The sequence below is a fragment of the Bubalus bubalis genome, chromosome 19 (assembly GCF_019923935.1).
Source record: "Bubalus bubalis isolate 160015118507 breed Murrah chromosome 19, NDDB_SH_1, whole genome shotgun sequence".
NCBI lineage: Eukaryota > Metazoa > Chordata > Mammalia > Artiodactyla > Bovidae > Bubalus > Bubalus bubalis.
Window position 1 is genome coordinate 22898970 of NC_059175.1, and position 12208 is coordinate 22911177.

General features: G+C 39.4%; 1 protein-coding gene across 5 annotated transcripts in view; it reads left to right on the plus strand.

Annotated features, from left to right (window-relative positions):
• Positions 1-6732, plus strand: part of ANKRD55 (ankyrin repeat domain 55) — a 109247-nt gene extending 102515 nt beyond the window's left edge. For 4 of the 5 annotated variants that reach the window (XM_044932425.2, XM_044932424.2, XM_044932428.2 and 1 more), the window contains 2 exons: positions 4041-4133; positions 6249-6732. In XM_044932425.2, the coding sequence (XP_044788360.1) occupies positions 4041-4133; positions 6249-6370 (215 nt within the window). In that variant the 3' untranslated portion in view covers positions 6371-6732. The remainder of the gene's footprint in view (positions 1-4040; positions 4134-6248) is intronic. The other variant, XM_044932427.2, reaches the window with a different exon arrangement.
• Positions 6733-12208: the final 5476 nt, after the last annotated feature.

The window sequence follows — 12208 nt, forward strand, 5'->3', positions numbered from 1 at the left end:
GCAAAATGTACACCCAGGAGACTGGAAATTTTGCTTAATATTCATCAAATGACACTGCTCAGATGACCACCCCTAAAAATCTACCACTGGACTCACCGAAGCAGATAGGGGGTGGATATTTTCCCCCTGTTCTAAGGACTGCTTTACCCAAACAGAAGACTTAAACCCTATGGGCCTCACTATAGTGACTCTGGTTCCTACTAGACTGCTAAGTAAAAGGTCAAATGAATACATGCCCCACTCTCTAGGAGATCGTATTTAAAACTGCCACAGAGTAACACTGTAATAATTGCTAATGTTTATTGTTTACTTTATAAGCTAAATGCTTTACCTTTGTTCTCCTAGTTAATCTTTATAACAACTGGAAAAGACAGAGAAAGCTATTATCCACTTTTTACATATGAGGAAGTTGAGATTTAGAGAGAGAACATCACTTGCTCAAGTTGGGAATTAAGCCTAATCCTGTCTGATCCTGTTGTTCTTGTTCATTCACTCAGTTGTGTCCAACTCTTTGAGACCTCATGGACTGCAGCATGCCAGGCTTCCCTGTTCTTCACCATCCCTCAGACCTTGCTCAAACTCATGTCTATTGAGTCAGTGATGCTACCCAACCGTCTCGCCTGTCATCCCCTTCTCCTGCCTTCAACCTTACCCAGCATCAGGGTCTTTTCCAATGAGTAGGCTCTTTGCATCAGGTGGTCAAAGTATTGGAGCTTCAGCTTCAGCCTCAGTCCTTTCAAAGAATATTTAGGACTGATTTCCTTTAGGATTGACTGGTTTGATATCCTTGTAGTCCAAGGCACTCTCAAGAGTCTTCTCCAACACCACAGTTCAAAAGCATCAAGTTTTGGTGCTCAGCCTGCTTTATGGTCCAACTCTCTTATCCATACATGTCTACTGGAAAAACCATAGCTTTGACTAGACAGACCTTTGTTGGCAAAGTAATGTCTCTGCTTTTTAATATGCTGTCTAGGTTGGTCATAGCTTTTCTTCCAAGGAGCAAGCATCTTTTAATTTCATGGCTACAGTCACCATCTGCGGTGATTTTGGAGCCTAGAAAAATAAAGTCTGTCACTGTTTCCATTGTTTCCGCATCTATTTGCACGGAGTGATAGGACTGGATGCAATGATCTTAGTTTCCTGAATGTTGAGTTTTAAGCCAACTTTTTCATTCTCCTCTTTCACTTTCATCAAGAGGCTCTTTAGTTTTTCTTCGTTTTCTGCCATAAGGGTGGTGTCATCTGCATATCTGAGGTTATTGATATTTCTCCCGGCAATCTTGATTCCAGCTTGTGCTTAATCCAGCTCAGCATTTCTCATGATGTACTCTGCATACAAGTTAAATAAGCAGGGTGACAGTATACAGCCTTGACTTACTCCTTTTCCAATTTGGAACCAGTCTGTTCTTCCATGTCCAGTGCTAACTGTTGCTACTTGACTTGCATACAGATTTCTCAAGAGGCAGGTCAGGTGGTCTGGTATTCCCATCTCTTGAAGAATTCTCCAGTTTGTTGTGATCCACAGAGTCAAAGGCTTTGGCATAGTCAATGATCAGAAGTAGATGTTTTTCTGTAACTCTTTTGCTTTTTCTATGATCCAACAGATATTGGCAATTTGATCTCTGGTTCCTCTGTCTTTTCTAAATCCAGCATGAACATCTGGAAGTTCACGGTTCATGTACTATTGAAGCCTGGCTTGGAGAATTTTGAGCATTACTTTGCTAGCGTGTGCAATGAGTGCAATTGTGTGGTAGTTTGAGCATTCTTTGGCATTGCCTTTCTTTGGGATTGGAATGAAAACTGACCTTTTCCAGTCCTGTGGCCACTGCTGAGTTTTCCAAATTTGTTGGCATATTGACTGCAGCCCTTTCATAGCATCATCTTTTAGGATTTGAAATTGCTCAACTGGAATTCCATCACCTCCACTAACTTTGTTTGTAGTGATGCTTCCTAGGCCCACTTGACTTCACATTCCAGGATGTCTGGCTCTAGGTGAGTGGTCACAGTATCATGGTTATCTGGGTAATGAAGATCTTTTTTGTACAGTTCTTCTGTGTATTCTTGCCACCTCTTCTTAATATCTTCTGCTTCTGTTAGGTCCATACAATTTCTGTCCTTATTGAGTCCATCTTTGCATGAAATGTTCCCTTGGTAGCTCTAACTTTCTTGAAGAGATCTCTAGTCTTTCCCATTCTATACGTTTTCCTCTATTTCTTTGCATTGATCCCTGAGGAAGGCTTTCTTATCTCTCCTTGCTCTTCTTAGGAACTCTGCATTCAAATGGGTATATCTTTCTTTTTCTCCTTTGCCTTTTGCATCTTTTCTTTTCTCAGCTACCTGCCTCAGGCAACCATTTTGCCTTTTTGCGTTTCTTTTTCTTGGGGATGATCTTGATCACTGCCTTCTGTACAATGTCATGAACCTCCGTCTATAGTTCTTCAGGCACTCTAGATCTAATCCCTTGAATCTATTTGTCACTTCCACTCTATAATTGTAAGGGATTTGATTTAGGTCATACCTAAATGGTCTAGTGGTTTTCCCCTACTTTCTTCAATTTAAGTCTGAATTTGGCTATAAGGAGTTCATGATCTGAGCCACAGTCAGCTCCTGGTCTTGTTTTTGTTGACCGTATAGAGCTTCTCCATCTTTGGCTGCAAAGAATATAATCAATCTGATTTCGGTGTTGACCATCTGGTGATGTCCATGTGTAGAGTCTTCTCTTGTGTTGTTGAAAGAAGGTGTTTGCTATGACCAGTACGTTCTCTTGGCAAATCTCTGTTAGCCTTTGCCCTTCTTCATTTTGTACTTCAAGGCCAAATTTGCGTGTTACTCCAGTTATCTCTTGACTTCCTACTTTTGCATCCCAGTCTCCTAACTTTTGCATTCCAGTCCACATGTGTTTAATAAATGTTTAATGTTCAGAGAAAAATCAGTGCTTGTTGATTTCTCTGATGTAAGTACTCCCACCATTGCTGATGTCAAGCCACTAAGTGTGATGTCAACCATCTCACAAAATTCCTGAAAATTGGTACGCACAGCTCCAGCATAGCACTTCTGGTCATTTAAATGATATATTCAAGGTCTCCAAAATGCTTTCATTCACCTCTCATCTTCCATCTCATGATTCTCAATCCTGGATTCCTATTAGAATCACCTGGGAGCTGAAACAAATCTAGCATCCTATCCAGCCCCTGAGATACTCATTTAATCGGTGTGGTTGGTGTTTAGTCAGAGTAGCATTTTTTTTTTTTTTAAACTCCTCAGATAATTTCTCAGTGCAGCCAGGATTGAGAAATACTGATCTTGAAGAATATGTCCTACTCATCACCCACGAATACACGATACATTAATACCCTATTTTATTTTTCAAACTTTTAAGTTTTGTGTAGTATTTGACCAACTATGCTTGTTTTTTTGTTTTTTAATTTGTATTTATTTTGGCTGCACTGGGTCTTTGTTGCTTTGTTGGAGTTTTCTCTAGTTGCCACGAGTGGGGTCTAGTCTTCATTGCAGTGCACGTGCTTCTCTTTGCAGCGGCTTGTCTTGTTGCAGAGCACAGGCTCTAAGTTTCAGTAGCTGTGTGGGTTTCAGTAGCTGCAGCACACAGGCTCAGTAGTTGTGACTCCCAGGCCATAGAGTGTGTGGCCTCAGTTTGCTCTAGAACTCAGGCTCAGTGGCTGTGGCGCCCAGCCTTGATTGCTGCGGAGCATGTGGAGTCTTCCCTAACCAGGATTCAAACCCATGTCCCCTGCATTAGCAGGTGGATTCTTATCCACTGTGCCAAGGCGAAGTCCCTAATTGTGCTTGTTTATAATTTTTTTTAAAGCTAGTTTACTCAAGAAATGATTTTGGATACATTTTTCCTTTCACTTAAATGGTGACTGGCATGTGATAGAAACTGAATATGGTGTAGTTATTTTGTTGTTAACATCATAAATTTCATGATCTATAACAACTTGTATGATTCTCTAATCCACTGGATTTTATAATTTGCACTTTGTTGAGTCTCAAATGATTGATGCAAATTATGTTTGTCCCCAGGACAAAATTTTCAGCATCTCTCCCCAAACAGACCCAAAATCAGGGATCTTCCTTATACTCGGAACAACCTAGCTCCCCTACCAGACCAAAAATGTAAGTATTTTCAATCTTCCTCAGCTTCCTTTGCAAATAGTAGTGCTGTTATTAGGACTAAATGTTATTTCGGTTTACTTTCATTTTTCCAAGAGAACATCAAGTACCAAAACTTGAAAATTATAGGAAAATAGACTAGAGACAGTCTTTAAAGCTCCATCCAAAATGGTAATGCTTATTTAAAAGAAATACTCGCTTCCTTGAGGAATTTTTATGTTTGGACTATAAAAACAATAACAGAAGTCTATTTTGCTATGTACTATTTAATGTCTTTAATGCTTCAAAAATTATTCTAAGACTGGCTTCCTGGCATTGTTTTCCTTACTATGTTGGACAGATAGAAATGTGTGTTACCTCTGTACTCACAGGCTCTGCAGTCATTGGCAGAAAGGAACAATCAAGTATAATGTTCATCAGGTTTACTTTCGGCATTATTTTATACAACACTTCTCACAATATAAACTGTTAATATATTCCATTCACCAAGTGATCAAGTTTGCCTGTGTCTAAGTGTTATCTGGGGTGCTTGTTATAAAATGGATTCCAGGGCCCCACACTCAGAAATTCTGAGTTTGTATATGCTTATATCTGTACTCTGAGACAGTGTAGATTAGAAAACTGATTCAGAGAGGTCACATGAGTCACCCATTATTATTTAGGCAGTAAGTTGTAGAGGTACAGGATACTGAGTCAGTTGCTTCAAGAAACAAATAATACTCACTGGGCTCTAATTTCCTTTCTTCCTGTTCTTCCTATCCCAACGCACTGGTTTATAACACGTGCGCAAGCACTCGCATGCACATGTACACATACACTCTCTACATCATCTTAATTGCAGAGATTAGATGATTTAGAAGCTGCTTTATTAAAGACAAGTCCCTAACCCTTTCTTTACTTCAATTCCTTCCTGTAGCCTGTAAGAGTAGTGCAACCTGATAAGATTGTTGAGAGGATTAAATGAGATGACACATGCAAAATCCTTGGCAACCATTTGCACAGAGTAAATACCCAATATATCTTTTTTGCCCCAGACGGCAGTTCAAATGGGACAAGTCAAGAGTTCTAGAACCCTTTAGTTAAAAACCAAGAACCATGGGGTCTTAGGACAATGCTGTCTTTTTTTTTTCAGATAAGGAAAGGGAGAAGTGGAGATTTGTCCAAAGTCACACACAGACTTAGTAGCAGAAACCAAGACCTCTTCCTTGACAGATTATTTTCCTTGCCCTTACTAATTTGCCTAAAGAGAGAGTTTTGGATGGTGTGAATTTAATCACTGAATGAAATTCAAGTCTGACCTTGTCTTTAAGCAGAAATGTAGTCACAAAGACATCTAAGGAAAGAGTCACTTAGCCTTAAATCCAGTATGGCCTAGAGAAGCCAAAGAGAGGGGATTTTCTTTGGCAGAGCCCAGCAGCTTTGCTTTTCATGATTAAATTTAAGGAGACAGGGAAAGATAAAGATCTTTGATCAACTGTAGCTCTATGAAAAAGAAATGGAAAGGTACAGCGCCTGTCCTGAAAGAAACCTGAGAACCTTTTGAGGTTTGCATAAAAGCACAGTACAAACATCTTGGGGCTTATTTAGGGCCTTGTGCTGACTTGGCTTTCAAGGGCTGCTCCACCCAAGGAAAAGAGAACTTTGCCAGGCACGCACAGTCTGATCATGTTTTCATCAAACTCAGCCCCACCTCGTATTGCACATATTTGACTTCCCTGACTGGAGCTTCCTAGGTTGCTCCAGTGGTAAAAAAAAAAACCTGCCTGCCAATACAGGAGACGTAAGAGACACAGATTCAATCCCTGGATCAGGAAGATCCCCTGGAGATGGGCATGGCACCCCACTCCAGTATTCTTGCCTGGAGAATCCCATGGACAGAGGACGCTGACAAAGAGTCAGACACGACTGAAGCAACTTAGCACGCACACACAACATCCCTGGCTACGTGTAAGCTTGATAGGTAGATACACATGACTATCTCCTGAAGTTTAGCTCTCTGCAAGAAAAACTTCTTAGAAGCGCCTGTATTCCTTCAGATATAACACAATTCTTCTATCACTATTCCATTCCTAAGAGAAGAAAACCCTGAAAGTCTTTCCTTCTATTCTTTCCTCCCAGTTCTGTCTGGAGAACCTCTACGGACCAACCGAGTGCTTCCTGCTATTCCAAGCCAGCGGGGACACAGTCCACCAGCTGAAGAGAGTGAAAACTCGGCCAGTTCCACCAATGATGAAAACTAGCTGTGGGTCACTGATTGTGAAAATATAGACAAGATCTATTTTCAACTGTCAAAGAACAAGATTACTCTAGTTTGTAAGAATAAAGACTGATCTAGTAAATTGCATTCTGTAAGCCATTCATGGTTTTATAACTCAAAGTTCTTTGTTCCACATAAGCACTTAGAATCTTTGATTGTGTATATATTGTAAGTCTGTGAGTTTCTGTGACCTCTACAAGCCTAAATAAAAAGTCACAGTATATTATCAGCAGGGAACCTTAGTTATGTTTGATTTGTTTTGTGGCATGTTTGCTGATTTTTTTTTTTAATGATTTTCTGTTTTTAAAAAATGTATGCTTTGCTGAATAAAAAAGAAAGCACATTCCACATGTGTTATTTACATTGATTGCAATTCCACTTTGGGTTAACAAAACTTAATTAAAATTAAAACAGTAAATTTCTTTCATCAGTCAGTGTTTATGGCTTTTAAGTGTACAATCATCTACAAAATATTTTCCAACACTGTCAGTTCCTGGCTAGAGATCAAATCATTCAACAATGTTTATGTATCTTCTTTGTTATAAGATTATTTCCACCTATTGTCATTTTCAGATATGATTGTTTGTTCTAATAGAGAAGATTATGTGAGTTAGAAAGGTCTCCATCTTGACCTAATGGAATGAAATAGATATTTCTCATGCATTCCTCAAACACTCTACATATTTAATCATTTTTTTTTCTGTTTCAAAATAATGGTCTCTGTCTACTCAAGATATTCCCACTTATGATGTAGCAAATTTCAAAAAGACTATTACTAACTACAGATCTCCCTACTAAATGGTTTGTGTATTCTTTGGATTAATTGAAAGTTTAAAATTTAGCCATATAAGATCATACTCACTCCATGTTATTACCAAGCCTGCCTGTTATTCAGCAGGCTTGGTAGTAGTACATTTACTATTCTGTTAGTATTATTAATATTTATTTAGGGAGGTCAGACTGTGCCATTAACTAGATAGAAGCTCCTTTGAGGCCAAATCATAGTAACTTGGCTTTACACATCTAGAAATGTGTACAGTAACTGGAACATACTTAGGCACTCAATCATCTTTTTTTCTTTAGGAAAGAAGGAAGGGAAGAAAATAGAGAGATAGAGAGGTAGTTGGCAAGGTAGAGAGATGTAAGAAGTGATAATGAAAGAAGTTACTAGTCCATAGTCTCATTTTGCTAATGATAGTTATATATATCAGGGATTATAAAAGAATAAACCTATCAACCTCCCAAGCTAGACAGTAGCTAGAGGGAGAGCAGTTTCTGGTGCAAATGGAAGAGCTCCCAGGACATAGATTCTGAAGGGTTTTCTTTGTGTGTGTGTGTGGAGGGGGCGCTATTTTTGTCTTTGAATAATCATTCTTTGTAAACATCAGGCTGTTCAGTTGTGTCACTTAGCCACTTGTGAATCCATGAGTGGATACCTTGGCCCTACACTGCCTCAACTAGCCAGGACAGTCTAGCCTCTGCTTCAGTAACAAGCAACTCCAGAATCTCACTGGGTAACACAATATTTTTTTTTTCTCATTCACAATACATGTCTCATTTCTAGCTGGCAGAGTTGGCTGATGTAGATTCCCCTTCAACTTGCACTTCCTTAGTCACCAAAATGGAGAAAATCCGAGGTGAGTCTCAGCACTTCCTCCCACATTTTATTTGCTAAATTAAGTCATATGGACATGCCTAACTTCAAAACAGATATAGAAATGCAATCCTTCTGTTTGCGTCAGGAAGGGAGAAATTCAACTCTTTATGAATTATCCAAAAGATTACCACACTAACCAAAACTCAGGCCCTAAGAGATCACCAAGTGGAGAGTTAAGAGGTCAAAACAATAAAAGAAAACAAAACACCCTTTATAAAACCCAACATCCCCCAACACTTGCACTTACATATATGCACATGGAATCTTCTAATGTTGGGCCTTTCCATCCAAGTTGATTTAAGAATCTTTGCTTAGCTAAAAAGAAGTAACATGCTGCCTATTACCACCTCTTTAAATAGAGCAACTATCCTTTTGCCTCTAGATAAATTTGCTTGCTTGGTGTAGGATATTCCTCAGCCAATATTTTACTGACCATATCAGATAGAGATATTCACCAATTTGTGCCTAATTTTTTTTCAAGCAAGTTTTTCTTCTAAAATTATTTTTTGTTCTTCTCCCACTTATATTCCCCTTTATTGCAAAGCACATAAAAATAGTAACTTTGCACACATTATTTCATTTGGATCCTTACAACAACCTGTATTTACCAAGTACCGACAAGGTACCAACACAGAGAAGTTAAATAATTTGCTCAAAGTCACAGAGCTAATACCAGCATATCTTGGCAACATTGCAGATCCAGCTCTGCAATAGAGTAAATACTGCTCTCATTTTTCCTAGCCTGTGGACCACCAGCAATTGCAAGATGATTTACCATTCACCAGAGATTTAATAATTAAATTAATTATTAAATTAATTTATTTTAATTTAATTTAATTAATATAATATAATTTAATTTAATTATTAAATTAAAATAATTAATAATTAAAAACAAGCTATTTCCTGTTTTTTACATATTAATATTAGAGCTACCTTTGTCCTTCTAGTAACAACTATGCCAGAATAACATGGCTGACAGGAAACTCTTCAGATTTTCATACAATTTACTGACTGACCTCCTAGATTTGACCTCTGGAAATATCCTGGAACTCATTCAGCTGCCCAAAAGACCAAGGTTGGACTAAAATGGAGGTCAGAATGGGAATGTATTTGCTCTGAAGAACAAGTTTTGATAGAGACCTACAGTTTATTGACAGTATTCATCTACCAGTATTAATATTTTTATCTCAATGTCTAGGAAGTATGTGATTCTGATAGAATTTTCTGATTCTAAAATAAAATTTGCCCTGAAAGCAATGAGTCTAGCTACTGCATGTGAGAGCTGTTATCATGTTCCTTTAATTTAGTGTTTGGCTTGAGTGTTATATTTCATGCTGATGGGCTTCCCAGTTGGCTCAGTGGTAAAGAATCCGCCTGCCAAATCATCAGCCAAAAGAGACAAAGGTTTGATCCCTGCCTGGTCCAGCAAGATCCCCTGGAGGAGGAAATGGCAACCCACTCCAGTATTCTTGCTTGGGAAATCCCATGGACACAGAAGCCTGGCAGGCTATGGTCCATGAGGTCACAAAGAGTTGGACACAACTAAACAACTGAACACACACACACACACACACACACACGGTCAAATATGTTCCATCTTAATTACCTCATTTAAGCCTATGGTGGATTCCAAAGGGTTATTTTCAAAAGACCATCTTTAAGGCACAAGGGTACACTTGCTTGAAGACATGCATCAGTACAGTTTAAAGAGGGGCAAAATCAAAATCAATGGTTATGTTTGTTTTGGGAGGAAGTGCTATATTTCTAATCAGTCATTTAGTGAGATTTTCTAAAATCGTATTATGTGTCAAGCTGTGACCTAATAGACTTGGAAGGGATAATAAGCTGGAGTAACAGAAATCTATTTATATTGGCTTAATTCTAGGGAGATGAGAGCCTTGGAATTAAGTATTTACTGGAAAAAATTACATCTGTGTTAAACCAGGTAATTACTGAAGGAAACTAAGGAAAATGAGGGTGGGGAACTATACCTTCCAAAAACTAATTTAGCGAAAATTACTGGGTTGGTGGGCTTTTTGTACAAGTGTTAACTGTAGCTCCACTTTGCTTGAATGACAGATAGGCTGAATAAATAAATTCAGAAAGGAGGCTATGCCAAAGGTATGCCACACTTATGAAGTTTCTGAAACAGGAATACACTTGTTGGGGAATTATGTATGTGGACTATGGGACTAGAGACACTTCACTACTAAGCCCTGCTCTGCCATTTGTATTGTATTGAGCCAAACATCAACTGCAATTGAAAGTATAACTTCAACTGCTGAGCTAGATGACAAAAGCAGGGTTTCTCAAAGTATGTAAGAGAACAGAAAACAGAAGGTGAAGCCAATCAGCGATATAGTTTAGAGCTAGAAGGAGCCTATTAGAGGAGTTTTGTCAGATCTATATGAAAAAGCCAAGCAAACCTTTGAATTCAAGAAAAGCTGAAAACTAAGGCACTGTTCTCATGTGTCTAAATAGTTCACTCAACAAAATCAATCCCAGCGTTCTCTGAACAAGTGACTTGGGGCAAGGTGGGAGGGGGGTGTATTACAAAGAAAAAATGAATTGAAGAGATTTAAGATATCTTCCCTCAAACTTTGAGAGCTAGACCATTAAATGTCCATCTTAGGGAGCTTAGCAAGCACCACCTTCCCTTTGCCATATCCTGTCTTCATCTATGAACAAAGATCAAGCTTCCATAAAGCTCTTTGTATGATTCTAATAAAGGCTTACAAAGTAAGATTTTGCTTCAATGAATGTGCTAGAGTTAGCTTTTACCAGCTTGCAAGGTTTGAATGTTAAATTTAACATTCAGGAATTTGGTGAACTGGTTTTTCAACTATTGGTGGCTTGAAATTGGCCATGGTGGGAACATTTACATCATGAAAACTGGCAAGCACTACAAATCAGGGCATGCATTTTTTTTTGAAATCTGGTTTACCAGTACACCACTGGATATAACATCTGGGGGAAGGGGGGAAATCTTTCAGAATTAAAAGCACGTAAGAAAATGTTTCTTCTGCAAAGTGCTTAATTGTTTCTATTTGGTCCCCAACTTGGGAGAGAGCTTCAGGTGGTTTCAAAGGTGCCTCCTGACTGCAGTGTGCATGCATGCTCCGTTGCTTAATCATGTCTGACTCTTTGCAACCCCATGGACTGTAGTCTGCCAGGCTCTATGCACACATGTGTGCAGTGCGCATGTGTGCTCAGGATGTGAATGTGTTCTCAGTCGCTCAGTTGTGTCTGACTCTTTGTGACCTCACGAATTGTAGCCCACCAGCCTCCTCTGTCCATGGAATTGCCCAAGCAAGAATATTGGAGTGGGTTGGCATTTTCTACTCCAGAGTATCTTCCCCACCCAGGGGTCCAACCTGAGTCTCCTATGTCTACTCCATTGGCAGGAGGATTCTTTAACACTGTGCCACCTGGGAAGATCCTGGGCATGCAGATCCAAAAGGGCCTGGTTTGGGTTCTTCTCCAGGATCATGGCAGCTTCCACAGAATTCAGAGTTTTACCTGCTCATCTTGGGACCTCCTGGAAGAGGGCACAACTATGGCATTGGTTTTGCATCTGTAAGAGATTCGTGGAGCCCTCAGCATCTCCTAAGCCAAATTATGGAAGAAGTGATTCTAGAGCCATGTCATCAAGGTCAAAATAGATGCCTAGAGAGAGGTAAATGTAGGAGACTTGCAGATGCAGGTTGACCAGGCCATTGGTGTGGCCTGCACCTCGGGGGAATAATTCTGACACACCTAGTAGCTCATGGTTGATCTGCAATAAGGAACTAAGCTCAAAACCAGTGTTAGGTGATGATGGAGGCAGACAATGGACGAGAAGATGGTTCCAAAGGTTGTGTCTAGAAAAGAGGATGGAGGATGGTCAGAGACTAGGAGAAGACACATCCCCTGGTCTGTTCTGTCCAAACACTGTTGAAGCAAGAGATTGCATGCAGAACTGCAGGGATACCTCTTTGCTAACACTGATTTTACCTGTTGTTGTTTAGTCACCGAGTTGCATTTGACTCTTTGTGATCCCTGGACTGCAGCATGCCAGGCCTCCCTGTTCCTCATCATTTCCCGGAGTTTGCCCAAGTGCATGCCCATTTAATTGGTGATTTTGCCTAGGTTTCACTATATTAAATTATAACCTTTAATAGGATA